This window comes from Malaclemys terrapin, chromosome 7 (genome assembly GCF_027887155.1).
Source record: "Malaclemys terrapin pileata isolate rMalTer1 chromosome 7, rMalTer1.hap1, whole genome shotgun sequence".
Lineage (NCBI taxonomy): Eukaryota > Metazoa > Chordata > Testudines > Emydidae > Malaclemys > Malaclemys terrapin.
The window spans coordinates 24835955-24856246 of NC_071511.1; the positions used below are offsets into that span (position 1 = coordinate 24835955).

The 20292-nt window shown below is 40.5% G+C and overlaps 1 protein-coding gene across 2 annotated transcripts in view; it reads left to right on the plus strand.

Annotated features, from left to right (window-relative positions):
• DNAH12 (dynein axonemal heavy chain 12) overlaps positions 1–20292 on the plus strand; it is a 169257-nt gene that overhangs the window by 35770 nt on the left and 113195 nt on the right. For both annotated transcript variants that reach the window (XM_054036279.1, XM_054036278.1), the window contains exons 16-26: positions 1844–2084; positions 3692–3877; positions 4296–4496; positions 12585–12779; positions 13024–13145; positions 13265–13547; positions 14253–14372; positions 16586–16742; positions 16977–17149; positions 18457–18609; positions 19054–19293. In XM_054036279.1, coding sequence (XP_053892254.1) covers positions 1844–2084; positions 3692–3877; positions 4296–4496; positions 12585–12779; positions 13024–13145; positions 13265–13547; positions 14253–14372; positions 16586–16742; positions 16977–17149; positions 18457–18609; positions 19054–19293 — 2071 coding nt within the window. The remainder of the gene's footprint in view (positions 1–1843; positions 2085–3691; positions 3878–4295; positions 4497–12584; positions 12780–13023; positions 13146–13264; positions 13548–14252; positions 14373–16585; positions 16743–16976; positions 17150–18456; positions 18610–19053; positions 19294–20292) is intronic.

A 20292-nucleotide genomic window follows, 5' to 3' on the forward strand; every position in this document is an offset into this window, starting at 1 on the left:
CTACTTGCTTACAAAATCAGACATAAAAATACAAAAGTGTCACAGCACACTATTACTGAAAAATTGCTTGCTTTCTCATTTTTATCATATAATTATAAAATAAATTGATTGGAATATAAATATTGTACTTACATTTACTCCTGAGGGAATTCTGTGCCAAAAAATTAAAAATTATGCGCACAATATTTTAAAATTCTACAAAATTCTGCAAATTTTATTTGTCAAATAAATGTGGAGGCTCCAACATGGCATTGGGGAGTACAGGTCACTGGCGACACAGCTGTGGGAGATCACTGTGCAGCTCCCTCTCGCCCCAGGGACACGGACTCAGCGGTGAGACTGCACCCAACCCTGACATAGTTCAAGGACCAGGCCTGCCCCAGAAACACCCCAAAGCTCTGCCTGTCTATGCCAGGTGCACCAGGAGTGGGCAGGCAGGCTCAGCAAGATAGGATTCGTGTGTGGAGGGGCTTAGTGTGGGGGTGATCCAGGTATGGGTTAAGAAGGTTCTGTGTGGGGCAATCTGGGTGTGGGCGGCTGAATGGGGGATCTGGGTGCGGGGGGATCTGGATGCACAGGGGTTTGTTAGGGGGTTCTGGGTGCAACGGTAATGGGACTCTGCAGGGGATCCAGGTGAAGATGGTTGGGGCTCAGTGGGGGTAGGGAGGGTCTGGGTGTGGAGAGCTCAGTGAGAAGTCTAGATGCTGGGGGAGTGGGGCTCAGTGGGGGTGGGGATCCAGGATTTTGGTGCGGATGGCTTATTGGGGTGGTCCAGGTGCAGAAGAAGTAGGGTTCATCGTGGGGGGGTCGTTTCTGGTTGCGGGGAATGAGACTCAGTGGGAGGGTCTGGGTATGAGGGGATCTGGATACACCGGGGTTGGGTGGATAGGGGAGCAGCTCCCTGTACAGTGATTCCTCCCCCTGTAGCTGAGGAGTGATGGGTGCAGGAAGCGCGCTGGGTGTGTGTATGTGTGGGGAGTTTGCAGCACTTCCTACAGCCGGAGGAGAAATCTAGGGATGGGTTTGACCCAGCCCCAGATGCCCTGCAGGGGAAGAGGAAGGCTAGGGTGGGGATTTTGGTGTGGATGGCTCCAAGTGCAGGAGGAGTGGGGCTCATTGGGGGGGTTCTAGTTGCGGGGGATGAGGCTCAGTGGGACCAACTGTGTCTTCCCCAGTCCCACCACACCCCACCCCACAGTGATTTACCTCTCTGCTGGCTGCTTTGGGCACCCGAAACATACTTCTCTGGGGCATTATCTATATTTATATAATAAAATACAATTTTGAGGCTGTCTTCACTCCCAAAATGGAATGTAGAGCTGCTCAAATTATTATGTTACCTCAGATGGGTAAATGCTGCTGTATAAGCTATAATAGTGATAGATCTAAAGTGTGTGAAAATGGGTATACGCTTCCAAACTGGAGGTATAATTTCCAGCTCTAGGAGACACATTCACTCTGGCTCTGATTGAGCTATTGCACTAAAAGTAGAATGTAGCCGCAATGGTGTGAGCAGCGGAGGGTGGGGGGAGGGAGTAGCCACCCCAAGTGCATACCTATCTAAGATGGTAGTCACCTTCTAGTGATTATACCATGTGGAAGCCCTGATGCTACTAAACAGGTGTCAGTGCTTTCTTGGTTACTATTAGTATTTTGTAGGGAATGACAGAATTAAAAACATTAGCTGCACATCCATTAAAATGTTTCTTTTAACTTTTTAAACTTCTGTTTATGATACAAATAGTATATTTAAAATTTAAAAATGTGTTTTAGATATGTACATGATATATTTGTCATTCTGATTCTTGTATAAGATGCATTATAATTTTCTTTTTTCTCCCAGATGGATGGATGGTGCTTTCCTGGACCTGAATGGGGAAAGCATGGAGACTGAGGTAGATGAGTTTTTTCGAGAGATATACAAGATGTTGAAGGTTTTTCAACAAAAGCAGAAGAAAGCAGAACTGGAAAAGAAGACACTGCATCGCAGAGCCATAGTAGAAGAGAAGCTGGAAGAAGAAAAGAAGGACAATCCAACGATTACAATGTGTTCATCAGTAATGGAGCAGATCAAAGACTTTAAGGTTAAAAAAGAATTGATAATAATACTTAGCATTTATGGGCAAATCCTAAGACCATTACTCATCCAAGTAGATTTAAAAAATTATTAAGATGATGTTAAAAATAAATAGTGAACAGAGTTTGAGCATAGAAGTTTCTGGTTATCAGGGAATAACATACAGATTATCGAGGGTGCAAAGTTTGGTTTAAGATAAGGTGGCATGAGGAATACATAATCTGCAATATCCCCGATTGGGAGTAAAAGGTTGATGGGTCAACGTACAGACATTGAAATATGAGGGTATGAAGTTCATAAAGTGGCTATGTTCGGGTGTGGAGTATAATGAGTGGATATGAGGATGGATTGACCCTCATTTGGTGAGATTTAATGTTTAGAGAGTTTATGGTTCCAGTTCATATGATCCAACAGAGAAGGTCACTTGGTCCCTTTCTCGTAGTGGGAGAATGATGTCACTGTGGCTCACGCCTCCTGGTACTGTCGGTGGCCGGTGATGTGCTCGATTGTAGATACTACAATATCTGAAAGGATTTTTTTCAAGTCCTGCTATGCAGTGTTCATGGGAGTGTTGCCTCTGTCATGCTTTCCAAGTGATAAGTTATGCATTTAGAGTGAATTCCTGGACCAATTGAAATCAATGGCAAAACTTCAACTGATTTTAGTAGGGCCAGGATTTCATCCCTAAAGTTTTTGCAAATTTTCAGGTATATGAATAACCAAAGAGTCTATTAATAATATGTTTTAATTTACACATTATATAAATAACAAAAAGATTACTTCCTGCCATGGAAAAAGCAACAGTAAAAGAAACAGATTTTGAGGCATATATAAGAACTGTAATAGGGAATTCTGAAAATTAGACATAAAGGCAGCTAAAGGCTTTGTAAGCATCACTATGTGCGCCTTTTGCATTTAAAAATAAACTGGAATTAAAAAAGTACACAGATACAAAATATTATTTTTTCTCAGATTACTAGTAGAACAATTGTATATGAAAGTATATCTCAATACAAAATGTAGTTGAAAATTAGTTAATTTTTTATGCATCTGCCAAGACCTAAGTTCGTGGTTCTGTATTTCTTCAGAAAAAATTAATGAATAACATTTGGTAACAACTGAAGCAGTGCATTGAAAGAAGCCATCTGTACTGTTCAGGGATTACCATAATTGAAGTCACTCATGTCATCAGTTGTTGCAGGAGAAAATCTGAACTTGGGTCTTGGCAGGTAAAAAGCCTTCTGGTAACGCATGTACAATAGCAAAATTATTACCTATAATTCTTCATCAGTGCAGATCCACTGACGAAAGTGCTATAATAGACAGGTTTTAGATTGATATGGAAACATTGTTTGAAAAGATTGTTAGATATCAGGAACAGTGGCCCATCATCCAGAGAGTCAGTGGAATTATGTTTTGAAAATAATAGTAGATATGTATATTATGGACAGTCTTTTAATATTCATCTTCTCTGGATGTATTAGCTGAAATGCAGAGTTTAGCTGCAAAGGGAAAAGAGGGTGAGCTAATATAAGTGGATCGTAATTTACATTATCTGCACAATTTGTATTTACATAGATGAAATTCTGTTTTGCAAATATTTTTCTCAACTAGGAGAATATCCCCACGGTGACTATCCTTTGTAACCCAGGCATAAGGACTCGCCACTGGCAACAGATGTCAGATATAATAGGATATGATTTAACTCCAGACTCTGGAACTACCCTAAGAAAAGTTTTAAAGCAGAACCTAGCCCCTTACCTGGAGCAATTTGAAACCATAAGTGTAGGCGCAAGTAAGGTGAGCACAAGAGTAAATCTCTTAAGAAACAAATGAAAAGTGAAGAATGTTTGTGTGTTGGTTTCTGGGGCTTATTATAATGACTTTTTTTCCTTTTATTGTTGTACATAACTTTCTGCATCTGTTGAGAGCTAATCTCTAACAACATGACCTTTTGGATGGAGTGTTGGCTATAACTTTGAATTTGTTTGCATTTATAACTTTTGTGTTGTAGCATCAGTGTTACCTAACTGTATTATTTTGTTATGCTTCAACAAATGAAATGTTAAGAAAAATAATAAAAGAAAACAGTGTTATGCTGGTAGTACTAGTGACAATTCTCCTAAAATTTATCTAGGTATGTGAGATTATATATTGAATGTGTCAATCAAAGAAAATTAGTGCAGTGACTATAAAATATCTCCTTTCTATATTATAGGAGTTTTCTTTAGAGAAAGCTATGCACGCTATGATGGAAATATGGGAGTCTGTTTCCTTCCATACAAGCATTTATCGTGAGACTGGAGTTAGTATTCTGTCAGCAGTGGATGAGATTCAGACTGTTCTAGATGATCAGATTGTAAAAACTCAAACAATGAGAGGATCGCCTTTCATTAAACCTTTTGAAAAAGAAATCAAGGTATGAGAGGCAATATGTTTATTTGCTTTTTAAAATGGCCACTTATATTCAAGTGATAACTATACAGTTGCCCTAATGTTTTATTATTGTGTCATTATCGTTGGATTTAATTTTTAAAAATTTGATATCATGGGTGTTTCTAAATAAAATGTTTTACAAGTTGTTTTAATTTTTTTTTTAATGTTGAGATTCCCCCTTGCTCTCCCACTCATGGTTTCTCTCTTCCTCCTGGGCCAACAGCAGCAGAGAGAATGTCCTGAATATCCGAATCACTTTAAGCTGGGAAACTAACATTTTATATAAACTCTCTGACCCCTCTTGCTGATGATTATAATGATGTTTTCATTATCTTTAATGAAAGTATTCAGTGATCTACATAAGATAAGAACATAAGAAAGGCTGTACCGGGTCAGACCAAAGGTCCATCTAGCCCAGTATCCTGTCTACCGACAGTGGCCAATGCCAGGTGCCCCAGAGGGAGTGAACCTAACAGGCAATGATCAAGTGATCTCTCTCCTGCCATCCATCTCCATCCTCTGACAGACAGAGGCTAGGGACACCATTCCTTACCCGTCCTGGCTAATAGCCATTAATGGACTTAACCACCATGAATTTATCCAGTTCTCTTTTAAACTCTGTTATAGTCCTAGCCTTCACAACCTTCTCAGGTAAGGAGTTCCACATGTTGACTGTGCGCTGCGTGAAGAAGAACTTCCTTTTATTTGTTTTAAACCTGCTGCCTATTAATTTCATTTGATGACCCCTAGTTCTTGTATTATGGGAATAAGTAAATAAATTTTCCTTATCCACTTTCTCCACATCACTCATGATTTTATATACCTCTATCATATCCCCCCTTAATCTCCTCTTTTTCCAAGCTGAAGAGTCCTAGCCTCTTTAATCTCTCCTCATATGGGACCCGTTCCAAACCCTTAATCATTTTAGTTGCTCTTTTCTGAACCTTTTCTAGTGCCAGTATATCTTTTTTGAGATGAGGAGACCACATCTGTACGCAGTATTCGAGATGAGGGCGTACCATCGATTTATATAAGGGCAATAATATATTCTCAGTCTTATTCTCTATCCCCTTTTTAATGATTCCTAACATCCTGTTTGCTTTTTTGACCGCCTCTGCACACTGCGTGGACATTTTCAGAGAACTATCCACGATGACTCCAAGATCTTTTTCCTGACTTGTTGTAGCTAAATTAGCCCCCATCATAGATTCATAGATTCTAGGACTGGAAGGGACCTCGAGAGGTCATCGAGTCCAGTCCCCTGCCCGCATGGCAGGACCAAATACTGCCTAGACCATCCCTAATAGACATTTATCTAACCTACTCTTAAATATCTCCAGAGACGGAGATTCCACAACCTCCCTAGGCAATTTGTTCCAGTGTTTAACCACCCTGACAGTTAGGAACTTTTTCCTAATGTCCAATCTCGACCTCCCTTGCTGCAGTTTAAACCCATTGTTTCTGGTTCTATCTTTAGAGGCTAAGGTGAACAAGTTCTCTCCCTCCTCCTTATGACACCCTTTTATATACCTGAAAACTGCTATCATGTCCCCTCTCAGTCTTCTCTTTTCCAAACTAAACAAACCCAATTCTTTCAGCCTTCCTTCATAGGTCATGTTCTCAAGACCTTTAATCATTCTTGTTGCTCTTCTTTGGACCCTTTCCAGTTTCTCCACATCTTTTTTAAAATGCGGCGCCCAGAACTGGACACAATACTCCAGCTGAGGCCTAACCAGAGCAGAGTAGAGCGGAAGAATGACTTCTCGTGTCTTGCTCACAACACACCTGTTAATGCATCCCAGAATCATGTTTGCTTTTTTTGCAACAGCATCACACTGTTGACTCATATTTAGCTTGTGGTCCACTATAACCCCTAGATCCCTTTCTGCCGTACTCCTTCCTAGACAGTCTTTTCCCATTCTGTATGTGTGAAATTGATTTTTCCTTCCTAAGTGGAGCACTTTGCATTTGTCTTTGTTAAACTTCATCCTGTTTAACTCAGACCATTTCTCCAATTTGTCCAGATCATTTTGAATTATGACCCTGTCCTCCAAAGTAGTTGCAATCCCTCCCAGTTTGGTATCATCCGCAAACTTAATAAGCGTACTTTCTATGCCAATATCTAAGTCGTTGATGAAGATATTGAACAGAGCCGGTCCCAAAACAGACCCCTGCGGTACCCCACTCGTTACGCCTTTCCAGCAGGATTGGGAACCATTAATAACAACTCTCTGAGTACGATTATCCAGCCAGTTATGCACCCACCTTATAGTAGCCCCATCTAATTTGTATTTGCCTAGTTTATCGATAAGAATATCATGCGAGACCGTATCAAATGCCTTACTAAAGTCTAGGTATACCACATCCACCGCTTCACCCTTATCCACAAGGCTCGTTATCCTATCAAAGAAAGCTATCAGATTGGTTTGACATGATTTGTTCTTCACAAATCCATGCTGGCTATTCCCTATCACCTTACCACCTTCCAAGTGTTGGCAGACGATTTCCTTAATTACTTGCTCCATTATCTTCCCTGGCACAGAAGTTAAACTAACTGGTCTGTAGTTACCTGGGTTGTTTTTATTTCCCTTTTTATAGATGGGCACTATATTTGCCCTTTTCCAGTCTTCTGGAATCTCTCCCGTCTCCCATGACTTTCCAAAGATAATAGCTAGAGGCTCAGATACCTCCTCTATTAGCTCCTTGAGTATTCTAGGATGCATTTCATCAGGCCCGGGTGACTTGCAGGCATCTAACTTTTTTAAGTGATGTTTAACTTGTTCTTTTTTTATTTTATCCGCTAAACCTACCCCCTTCCCATTAGCATTCACTATGTTAGGCATTCCTTCAGACTTCTCGGTGAAGACCGAAACAAAGAAGTCATTAAGCATCTCTGCCATTTCCAAGTTTCCTGTTACTGTTTCTCCCTCTTCACTAAGCAGTGGGCCTACCCTGTCTTTGGTCTTCCTCTTGCTTCTAATGTATTGATAAAAAGTCTTCTTGTTTCCTTTTATTCCCGTAGCTAGTTTGAGCTCATTTTGTGCCTTTGCCTTTCTAATCTTGCCCCTGCATTCCTGTGTTGTTTGCCTATATTCATCCTTTGTAATCTGTCCTAGTTTCCATTTTTTATATGACTCCTTTTTATTTTTTAGATTGTGCAAGATCTCGTGGTTAAGCCAAGGTGGTCTTTTGCCACATTTTCTATCTTTCCTAACCAGCGGAATAGCTTGCTTTTGGGCCCTTAATAGTGTCCCTTTGAAAAACTGCCAACTCTCCTCAGTTGTTTTTCCCCTCAGTCTTGATTCCCATGGGACCTTACCTATCAGCTCTCTGAGCTTCCCAAAATCTGCCTTCCTGAAATCCATTGTCTCTATTTTGCTGTTCTCCCTTCTACCCTTCCTTAGAATTGCAAAGTCTATGATTTCATGATCACTTTCACCCAGGCTGCCTTCTACTTTCACATTCTCAACGAGTTCCTCCCTATTTGTTAAAATCAAGTCTAGAACAGCTTCCCCCCTAGTATCATATTGTATGTATAGTTGGGGTTATTTTTTCCAATGTGCATTACTTTACATTTATCCACATTAAATTTCATTTGCCATTTTGTTGCCCAATCACTTAGTTTTGTGAGATCTTTTTGAAGTTCTTCACAGTCTGCTTTGGACTTAACTATCTTTAGCAGTTTAGTATCATCTGCAAACTTTGCCACCTCACTGTTTACCCCTTTCTCCAGATCATTTATGAATAAGTTGAATAGGATCGGTCCGAGGACTGACCCTTGGGGAACACCACTAGTTACCCCTCTCCATTCTGAGAATTTACCATTTATTCCTACCCTTTGTTCCCTCTCTTTTAACCAGTTCTCAGTCCATGAAAGGACCTTCCCTTTTATCCCATGGCACCTTAATTTACGTAAGAGCCTTTGGTGAGGGACCTTGTCAAAGGCTTTCTGGAAATCTAAGTACACTATGTCCACTGGATCCCCTTTGTCCACATGTTTGTTGACCCCTTCAAAGAATTCTAATAGATTAGTAAGACACGATTTCCCTTTACAGAAACCATGTTGACTATCGCTCAACAGTTTATGTTTTTCTCTGTGTCGGACAATTTTATTCTTAACTATTGTTTCAACTAATTTGCCCGGTACAGACGTTAGACTTACCGGTCTGTAACTGCCAGGATCACCTCTAGAGCCCTTTTTAAATATTGGCGTTACATTTACTAACTTCCAGTCATTGGGTACAGAAGCCGATTTAAAGGACAGGTTACAAACCTTAGTTAACAGTTCCGCAACTTCACATTTGAGTTCTTTCAGAACTCTTGGGTGAATGCCATCTGGTCCCGGTGATTTGTTAATGTTAAGTTTATCAATTAATTCCAAAACCTCCTCTCATGACACTTCAATCCATGACAGTTCCTCAGATTTGTCACCTACAAAAGCCAGCTCAGGTTTGGGAATCTCCCTAACATCCTCAGCCATGAAGACTGAAGCAAAGAATCCATTTAGTTTCTCCGCAATGACTTTATCGTCTTTAAGCACTCCTTTTGTATCTCAGTCATCAAGCTGCCCCACTGGTTGTTTAGCAGGCTTCCTGCATCTGATGTACTTAAAAAACATTTTGTTATTACCTTTGGAGTTTTTGGCTAGCCATTCTTCAAACTCCTCTTTGGCTTTTCTTATTACATTCTTGCACTTAATTTGGCAGCGTTTATGCTCCTTTCTATTTGCCTCACTAGGATTTGACTTCCACTTTTTAAAGGAAGTCTTTTTATCTCTCACTGCTTCTTTTACATGGTTGTTAAGCCACGGTGGCTCTCTTTTAGTTCTTTTACTGTGTTTCTTAATTTGGGGTATACATTGAAGTTGGGCCTCTATTATGGTGTCTTTAAAAAGCGCCCATGCAGCTTGAAGGGATTTCACTTTAGTCACTGTACCTTTTAACTTCTGTTTAACTAACCCCCTCATTTTTGCATAGTTCCCCCTTTTGAAATTAAATGCCACAGTGCTGGGCTGTTGAGATGGTCTTCCCACCACAGGGATGTTGAATGCTATTGTATTATGGTCACTATTTCCAAGCGGTCCTTCTATAGTTACCTCTTGGACCAGCTCCTGCGCTCCACTCAGGACTAAATCTAGAGTTGCCTCTCCCCTTGTGGGTTCCTGTACCACTGCTCCATGAAGCAGTCATTTAAAGTATCGAGAAATTTTATCTCTGCATTTCGTCCTGAAGTGAAATGTTCCCAGTCAATATGGGGATAATTGAAATCCCCCACTATTATTGAGTTCTTAATTTTGATAGCCTCTCTAATTTTTCTTAGCATTTCATCATCACTATCACCGTCCTGGTCAGGTGGTCGATAATGGATCCCTAGTGTTATATTCTTATTAGAGCATGAAATTTCTATCCATAGAGATTCTATGGAACATGCGGATTTGCTTAAGATTTTTACTTCATTTGATTGTACATTTTCTTTCACATGTAGTGCCACCCCTCCCCCCCCCCGCATGACCTGTTCTGTCCTTCCGATATATTTTGTACCCCAGAATGATTGCTCTCAGTCCACCAGGTTTCTGTGATGCCTATTATATCAATATCCTCCTTTATCACAAGGCACTCTAGTTCACCCATCTTATTATTTAGACTTCTAGCATTTGTGTACAAGCACTTTAAAAACTTGTCACTGTTTATTTGTCTGCCCTTTTCTGATGTGTCAAATTATTTTTTATGTGAATGTTTATCATCTGATCTGGCCCCTACTTTATCCTCTTCCATCCTCTGCTCCTGACTATAACCTGGAGATTCTCTATCATTAGACTCTCCCCTAAGAGAAGTCTCTGTCCGAGCCACATGCTCCTCTGCAGCAGTCGGCTTTCCCCCATCTCCTAGTTTAAAAACTGCTTTACAACCTTTTTAATGTTTAGTGCCATGAGTCTGGTTCCCCTTTGGTTTAGGTGGAGCCCATCCTTCCTGTATAGGCTCCCCCCATTCCAGAAGTTTCCCCAATTCCTAATGAATGTAAACCCCTCCTCTCTACACCATCGTCTCATCCACGTATTGAGACTCTGAAGCTCTGCCTGCCTACCTGGCCCTGCGCGTGGAACTGGGACCATTTCTGAGAATGCCACCATAGAGGTCCTGGATTTCAGTCTCTTCCCTAGCAGCCTAAATTTGGCCTCCAGGACATCTCTCCTACCCTTCCCTATGTCATTGGTACCTACATATACCACGACCACCGGCTCCTCCCCAGCACTACACATAAGTCTGTCTAGATGCCTCGAGAGATCCGCAACCTTCGCACCGGCAGGCAAGTCACCATACGGTTCTCCCGGTCATCACAAACCCAGCTATCTACGTTTCTAATGATCAAATCTCCCAATACTAATACCTGCCTTTTCCTAGCAACTGGAGTTCCCTCCCCCGGAGAGGTAACCTCAGTGCAAGAGGCAACCCCAGCACCGTCTGGAAGGAGGGTTCCAACTATGAGAAGGTTTCCCTCTGCTCCCGTTGACTGCTCTGCTTCCATGGGCCTTTCATCCTCCTCAACAGCGCAGGGGCTGTCTGACCGGAGGTGGGACAATTCTACAGTGTCCTGGAAAGCCTCATCAACAGACCTCTCTGCCTCCCTTAGCTCCTCCAGTTCCGCCACCCTTGCCTCCAGAGTCCATACGTGGTCTCTGAGGGCCAGGAGCTCCTTGCACCGAATGCACACATACGCCACCTGTCCACGGGCAGGTAATCATACATGCTGCATTCAGTGCAATAAACTGGATAGCCCCCACTCTGCTGCTGGGCTTCTGCCTGCATTTTCTCCTAGTTAATGAAGGGGTTGTTTAAAGCAAGAAGTTTTGAATGTAGTTTGGGCTATAGGTTTTAAGGGGAATAAAGGGTTTAAGATAGAACCGGCAAGGGACCCGCGCTCCCTTCCTGCTCCCTTGCGAAACTCCCTGTTAGCAGCCCCTGTTCGCAAAAGCTCCCTGGTTGCTTGTGCGCTGCTTTATAAAGCCCTGGCTTGGGTGAATGCCCCGCCCACTGATTAAGGCTCAGCCAATTACCAGAGGCTTCTAGCCTTCAGACCTTCCTTTGAAGCTCACAGCTTCCAACTGCCAGCCACAGCACAAGGTCCTTCAAACAACCAACCAACCAAACAGACTGACAAACACAAGCTCAGCACACAGCAAGTAACCCCCAAACACAAACAAACACACACTACAGACAGTCACTTACCCCAAGGGTCCTGTATTTGCTCCTCCTTCACCTGGAGAACTCCCTTGCGAAACTCCCTGTTAGCAGCCCCTGTTCGCAAAAGCTGCACTAGTCTTTATAAGCCAAATTATGGCCTCAGGGCATGCCTTTGCAGCTGGGCTGTACACTGGAAAATTCCTGATGGGCTGGCAGAGGAAGGAATTACTTTCCCCAGGCTGCTGAACAGGAGTGGAGCCACTCTGCAGCTGTTATTTTAACCCTCAGAGATAGAATAGTCTCAGTAGTTATTGCACACCCCCCCCTCCCCCCGCACAATCAGGGGAATATCTGGTGGATCTGCGGTACCTGACACCACCCCTAAATCTCATTTTGTAGTTGTATGTAGGGAGCCCACACACCGATGGGCTCAGTGAAGCATAGGTGGTGTGTACTCTTTACACAGACCATTCAAATCATGCCCCCCTACTGTAATGTGGATCTGTCCTAGTTCTGCTATGAGCCAGACTCTCCTGGCTATGGAGAGGTGAGTAGGATTTGTCTCCAGTATCATAATGAATGTTATCTAAACATAAAATTATTAAAAGATGATAATAGTGAAGTGATCTGAAACTCCATTCAAAGGATTTATCAGCACTTTAGGAAACTAGTTTACTGGTAGGTTAGACTTTTCAAACAGCTTAGGTAATGCATGTATAAGGAAGAACGTTAATCTTCCTAGTGGTTTACTTTTCTGTTTATATTAAGTCTTCTTGGGGGACAGAAAATGTTGTCCTGTCCATAAGATTTGGTTTCTTTACTTTTGATTCTCTCTTTAACTTTATGTGGTATGACTATATCCTGGCAATAATTTTAATATGTTTGTTAAGGAATGGGAAGACCGTCTTATTCGAATTCAGGAGACTATTGATGAATGGTTGAAAGTGCAAGCTCAGTGGCTTTACTTGGAGCCCATCTTTTCTTCTGAGGACATCATGCAACAGATGCCAGAAGAGGGACGTCTCTTCCAGACCGTAGACAGATACTGGAGGGACATTATGAAGTATTGTGCCAAAGACCCTAAGGTAATATATTGACTCAGAAATAAACTGGCCCCAAAAGAATAGAATTTTATCCTCCTTCCATTTTTATCAATAATTTTGTAGTAACAGTACTCAATGAACTGAACTATACCTGCACTCACACCTAAGACTTAAAGGGTAAAAGCATGTGCTATGTATTTATCACCTTAATAACCTTCATTGTGCACTATGCCCTATATGTGACTTACTGTATGCACTTATGGAGATTATATATCTGTTGTTACAGGTTCTTGCTGCCACTTCATTGACAGGTTTATTGGAGAAACTTCAGGGGTGTAACGAACTTCTCGACAAAATAATGAAAGGGCTTAATGCTTATCTTGAAAAGAAGCGCCTGTTCTTTCCTCGGTATGCTGCATGTTGACTATGTCAAAAACAAAGATGATTGAAATTACGTTTTGCTGTATAGTTGGGCTGACACATACAGTAACTTGATACTTCTGTCATTTTTGTGAATCTTTTTCTAGTTTTTTCTTCTTGTCTAATGATGAAATGTTGGAGATCCTGTCAGAGACGAAAGATCCTCTCAGAGTTCAGCCTCACTTGAAAAAGTGTTTTGAGGGCATTGCTAAGCTGCATTTCCTTCCTAACCTGGATATTCAGGCAATGTATAGCACTGAAGGTGAGCGAGTGGAACTGATTTCAACCATTTCTACTTCTGAAGCTCGAGGTGCTGTGGAGAAGTGGCTGATCCAAGTGGAAGATATTATGCTGAAGAGTATACATGATGTTATTGCTGAATCAAGATTGGTATGTTTTCTAGTATACGTTTCAGGCCACCTCCTACAAAACTATGTACATATGAGTAGTCCTTACTTCATTTTAGGGTGCTCTCCTAAAGGCCTTACTCACACTAAAACTCGTCTTTCCTTGAGTGTAATTTAAGCATATGAAAGCCACAGGATCAGGCCTGAGATTTTGTTGGGAGACTTCTAATTATAGGCCAGTTAGGTCAATGGGAGTTTTACCTTAAACAGGACTGAGATTTGTCCTGCATGGTCACGGGAACATATAAAATAAGCCTGACAACATTACTAATCTTCTAAGATATCCTGTTTGGTAGAGTTTATTTCAGTATTTCAATCTTTTTTTTAGTTAATTCAAAATTAGAAGTAAACAAAATCCTTGTTGCAGGTTTGCCCTCACCTAAAAAGAAAACCACAAACCAGAAAATGATTCTGTTTGCAATTTAGCATGTTAGGCAGATTCTAGTAATTAATAGGGAGACTTTTAAAATCTAACTATTTGGCAATAAAAAAAGGAAGAAAATAAAGGAAAAGCAATTCAAAAGAAATATTTTGTATTTTATTTCAAAAATACAAATATAATATTGCCAGTATTCCAAAGAGTATTATTAAAGGCATCATATTGATTCATATAATACAAAAGCATACTCAGTGGTACGGATTCAGTTATTTACACTGACACCATTATGTGATGTATTTAACTCTTTAGGCATATCCTGAGACTGAAAGAAAACAGTGGGTTCTAGAGTGGCCTGGACAGGTAGTGCTGTGTGTCTCTCAAATGTTCTGGACGAGTGAGGTACATGAAGCCATTTGCAATGGGCCAGAGGTATTATGAAGCATAATATTTGTATTTTTATTTTACATTTAGTATTTCAGTTATTGTACTTTGTTCAGCTAAATCATTCATCTCTCCCCCTGCCCAAAATAAAGTTGGATAAAGTAATTAATAAGAAATCTTAAAACATAGAGGTGTAAATAGCCTTTGGGTGTTTTGAATATTAGGTAATGGTCAAATTCTGAAGAATGTGCCCACTGCATCCTTTATGTGACTGGATCTTGGTCTGGCTAGCTGGAGGAAAAGGGACGTTACCCCTTAAGAGATCCTTTGCAACAGCACAGAGAAGGGGGAAAGCTTACAGGGTAGGACAAGAAAGGTAGGGTGCAATTGGGGACAGTTCAAGGTCACTGCATTGTCCTTCCTGCTGACTGGAAAAATGGGAGATGTATTTATACACCATGCAACCATCCTCTTTATCAGGATCAGGTTGGAACCAGCCACCCACCCACCTATACACTTGGGAACCTGGTCCTATTGCTTTTGACTCACTGTGGGCATTATGCTAGTTGCCCCTTTTCCTTATGGGGCTGGGATGGAATTTTCCCCTCACTGCCAGATTGACCAAAGTAAGGTGAATTTTTTCACCTTTTCCGCATCTGAGCTGGGAACCTGATGGGGTGGAGTAGGTGGGTTAGGTTATCATATTGCAATTTATATGTAATGCTAGTGGTGGACATCCAGTGCAGGTACTCGGTATGCAAGGGGTATAGTTATTGGATAAATTGGATTGGAAATGGATTTGAAGGAAAGCATTCCTTATGGGATTTGATTTAAGGGGGATTTGGGACTCCTACATCTCTTTAGATGGGACCGACCCCTTCCTTGGCCCCCTTTCAGGGAGCCAAGGAAGGGGGCGGGGCTCCTATGTCTGGATCAGTAGAGAGCCAACTCCCTCCTCCTTACACTGTACAATTTGCTGGATACTCCCAGATTTATAAGTGGATAAAGTTCCAGCTTAATTAAACCACATCCATGCCCTCCTGTCTTTCTTCTAGCATGGATGGACAATGTATAGTAGCCAACTTTTTACTTTCCCACTGGTACTTAGCTAACTGATTTACAGAGGGTGCTGCCTACGGACCAAATACCAAATTTTTTTTGCACTCAGAAGTTTCATTGAAATTGGTGGAAGTTTTCTATTCAAGGAATCCAGGATTGGGCTCTGAAAAATGTAGGCTGATATGTAACCTCCTGCTACTTTAGAGTTTTCTATTAGAAAAGTCTAAATACCAGTGCAGTCCTCATTCTAACAAGTTTTAAAAATCAGTGGTACTATCAAGTGTGGAGGGATCGGAAAGGAGGCAGGTAAACATGACACAGTGAATCTTTTCATAGTTTGTGGGCCTGTACAGCACACTCACATCTATGCATACTGAACCATTATTTATGGGAACATTTTTATTGTCGTTTAGGAGCCAATTTTCTATAAAACAATTAAAAAATTATTACTCTACTAGTTCCAAGGAGTTCAGGTAGATAATATCAAAATAAAGACATCTGTATTCAATTCTTTCTCTAGGGGATCACTTTTTTAAAAACATGAATGTGGTTTCAGACTGCACTTCCAATAAGAATAAGAACTTTAAATAATTTTCTTAAAATAGGATTCTTTTTAATTAAGTATTCTGCTTGATGTAGGATTTGTAAAGATTGCTACTTCTAAAGTTTGAAACTGCTTTCAATAAAACAAATGCCAACTAAAATAATTTTGAAAAAATATATAAGCTGAGCTGAATCCTACAGCTTTCCTTAAGCAAACCTACCATTGGCTTCAATGAAACCTTCATGTATATAATCCAGAGGTTTGCAAACTGTGGTCTGCAAACCACTGATGGATCAGAGAGCATTTGCAGATGGGTTATAGAGAGTAGGCTGATAATAGGCTCCTCCTGTTTGTTTACAACTGCTGAAATGCAGTAAGGGCCTGACCCAAAGCCCATTGGAGTCAGTACTCCCATTGACTTAAATGGGTCTTGGATTCAAAATATGTAAAAATCAATATGCTGTAGTTTTACAGGGTAGGTAGATAATTGCAAATGAGAGAGGAGATGGTCTTTGGGAAATGACTGAGAAGGGAGATGGTCCATTAAGCAATCTCTATTAAGATGTCTGCCCACACTAACATTTTTTCGTAACCCTAATTATTTGCACACTAAGGTCTAAAGATTGTTAAATCGAATTTGACATTTTCTTTCTTGCAGGGTTTACAGGATTACTATGATACTCTTCAGCTTCAGCTTACTGATATTGTAGAGTTGGTGAGAGGAAAATTATCTAAGCAGACACGAACTACACTGGGTGCTTTGGTTACTATTGATGTACACGCTAGAGATGTCGTCATGGAGATGATTGAAAGCGGTACATAGCTTTTAAAAATTTTATTCTTCATGTGTATTTAACAGAGAGTTACTCAGAACCCAGAGAAATAGACTTGCATTAGATTTTTTTGCTGGCCTTAAGAACCATAAGAAATTTTTAAAGCATTTTATGTATGTAAACATTCATATTGGCAAATTATTTATTTTATACCTAACAGAAAATCCAATTTTCTAGAACTTTTTTCATATTTACTGCTAATTACTTTCTTACCAGGTGTGAAAAATGAGACAGACTTTCAGTGGCTTGCTCAACTGCGATATTATTGGGAATACGAGAATGCTCGTGTCCGCATCATTAACTGCAATGTAAAATATGCCTATGAATACCTTGGCAACTCACCTCGACTTGTCATTACTCCCCTTACGGATAGATGTTACCGCACCTTGGTATGCTTTTATGTAAAACTTGTCATTAACCTGCTTAAAGAATTAATTTAGCTGTAATATGGCATTTTCAACATTTTATACTTATTACAGTGTCACTTGGGAGCACTGCAATAGCTGTGGGACTCACAGCATTTCTGTTAAAACATCCAATTTTCAGGGATTTTAATTCCTATTTAAATTTTCAAGTTGAACTGGTTGGCTCCAGTAGATCTGCAACAATTGTCATGTTTTGTGCTGAACTGAAGCCCACTTACCAACTTCAACAAGTGGGCTAGGTTTGCAGATCTGGCAAAAATGTACCTCTTGACAAGTTGCTCCCAGCTTGGATAATGAGATAGCTAAGCCACTTATGTAACATTTTGTAATTGGCAATTTAAATTGGTATTGACACCATGATATTGCTTCTGAAGCTAGGACAGAAGCTGGCCACTTTTTACTTCCCATTTCCAGTTGGTGGGCAACACATCAAGACACATTGCTGCATTGTACACTTGACCCATCTTCAACTAACCAGAATTAAAAGTGGTTAAACTGACTAGAAGAGAAGTCTTCCATGGGATGGCATCCTTGTGCATAGTGACTGAAAGATGAATAAAACCAGGAGATGGGAAGACTGGGATTAGGGGTGCAGAAGAGAGATGGTGAGAGTGGAGGAGAAAGAGAGTACGGGTTAGTACGAGGAGGAATAAAGGTGATGGGGGAACTAAGGGGAGGGAGAGAAGAAAGATTTGGAGGGAAGGATGGGATAGGAAAAGAAGAAAAGATGGTGTGGGAGAGAATAGAATATGGGGATGGGCAGGGTATGATGGTCAACAGAACATGGGTAGAGCAAAGGGAGACAGTATGAGAGAGACCACAAAGAATGAGTGGGAAAGGAAATGCTTCTTAGAGAAGGAAGTACAGAACAGAAGAAAGCAAGATCAGGCACATTGACTTTAAAAATGCTTTTTGCCTGAGTAAGAGCTGCATGATCAGGTCCAATATAACATACAATGTCTAGTCATGATACGGACTGCTCGGGAATGGATAAGATTGTGCCCTTTTCTGAGGCATCTACAATAAAGAATAACTCCAAATCGAACTTTGAGTTTCCTGTATTTTGAAGACATAAATAATGTTTAGCTTAGCCTTTTTCATTTAGTATGAATCTGATAAATATCGGTTTTATACAATAATTTGTTTTCAACTACCTAGTGTTTTCACTTTACAATTGAATTTAAAATTATTTTCCTTTATAAAATTATTTTCCATTATGAAAAAGTCTTTGATTAAATTATTAATTTTCATAAACTATTTCCATTCTTTAGATTGGAGCTTTTTATCTAAACCTTGGTGGTGCTCCAGAGGGCCCAGCAGGGACAGGTAAAACAGAGACTACTAAAGACTTGGCTAAGGCTCTTGCTGTACAATGTGTTGTCTTCAACTGTTCTGATGGCCTTGATTATCTGGCAATGGGGAAGGTAAATTGAATTACATTTTAAGATCAGTATCTGTTTTTTCAGGAGGAAAGGTGTTGACTTTCAGTGGGAGCTATATGCCCTTTTCACATAGGCACTTTTGAAAATCCCACCCATGATTCCGTGCCCCTAAGAGTTTATAATCTAAGGTCTGCTGACTTCAATGGGACCACTTGCAGTGCTTTAGCTTAACTATGTGACAAGGAGTTTGCAGGACCAGGGCCTGACTCAGCTTCCAGTAAAACCAAGGAAAGATTTCCATTGACGTAATTTCCTAATATACCTGCTGACCTTTCCTCCTAAGTAGACTTAAATATTATTCAAAGTATGCAAATAAGTTCACTGCACAACATTAAATTTCAAGCCATTGTACTACTGATTGTTGCTTTTAAATTTCCCGATACTCTGTTAGGGGTACAGTTTTTGTCTTTCTTTTTTGTTTTACAGTTTTTTAAGGGTTTGGCTTCCTCAGGTGCTTGGGCCTGTTTTGATGAATTTAATCGAATTGAGCTGGAAGTACTGTCTGTGGTGGCTCAGCAGATCCTTTGCATTCAGCGAGCCATACAGTTGAAGATGGAAACATTTATTTTTGAAGGGACTGAACTGAAGCTCAATCCCAACTGTTTTGTAGCTATTACCATGAATCCAGGTTATGCAGGACGTTCTGAACTGCCAGACAACCTCAAGGTAAAATAATAAAATAAGCATATTCACTTAATAGTGCATTTAAGAAACCGAGTGCCAAATTCACTGCTGGAGTTGCCCCAGAATGTGGCATCTACAATATAAACAATTTATATTTTTAAATTTTGTATTTCATATGCAACATATTTGTCAGGTTTCATTTTTTTTTTAATTTATTCAAACCAGTTTGTTCTCCCTGAAGGTTTTTAATCAGTTTTTCTGCTGTTATGAACAAAAGTTTTACTAATTATTATTATTTTTGCTTTTATTTGTGGTGGGCCAAACCCTTCAGTGAGGGTTGTTTAGCTGGGGAAAGGGGACTGCAGGATTTGGCCCTATATGCTTTTAAAGTAGTGTTTATATTAAATCCAAATATTTTAAGAAAATGTGCTTAAAAATAACTTAGAATGGAGATTTATTCAGAAGCAGTGCTAGAGCAATTTGACTAGATCATGTGATGATGACTGTATACAAACTACCAGTTGCAAATATTTGCTATTATATTTGTTTATGCCAGTGCTCCTGTTTCAGTGGTGAGACATGGCTTCAGCAAAGTGAAGATGTCTCGATAGCAGCATTGCGGTTCTATTTTCCCTTTAAGTCACAGCACCAAATTGAGAAGGGACAGAGCCATGTTGCCTCAAAGGGAGCTCAGGGAGGAATTCTACCTCAGGAAGGCAGAATTCATTCAGGAATGCTCTAGTCAGCAGTGAGCATGTCTTATTCTATACAAAGCACATGGGATCTTTTATACAGGAGAAGGCAAAAACGCCACATTTATTGAGAATACAGCAGTTAGCATATGCTTTACACACACACACACACACACACACACACACACACACACACACACACACTCCTGCCAGAGTCTGGATCGATCTAGTGGCCAGCCACATTAGTCGCAGAGGGCAGCCGGGCTCTGTTGGTCGCGATCCAATGCTCCTGGAGTGTGGCAAGACGAACCCAAAGTCCCATGGCAAAGCACCCTGTTCTTATAGTCTT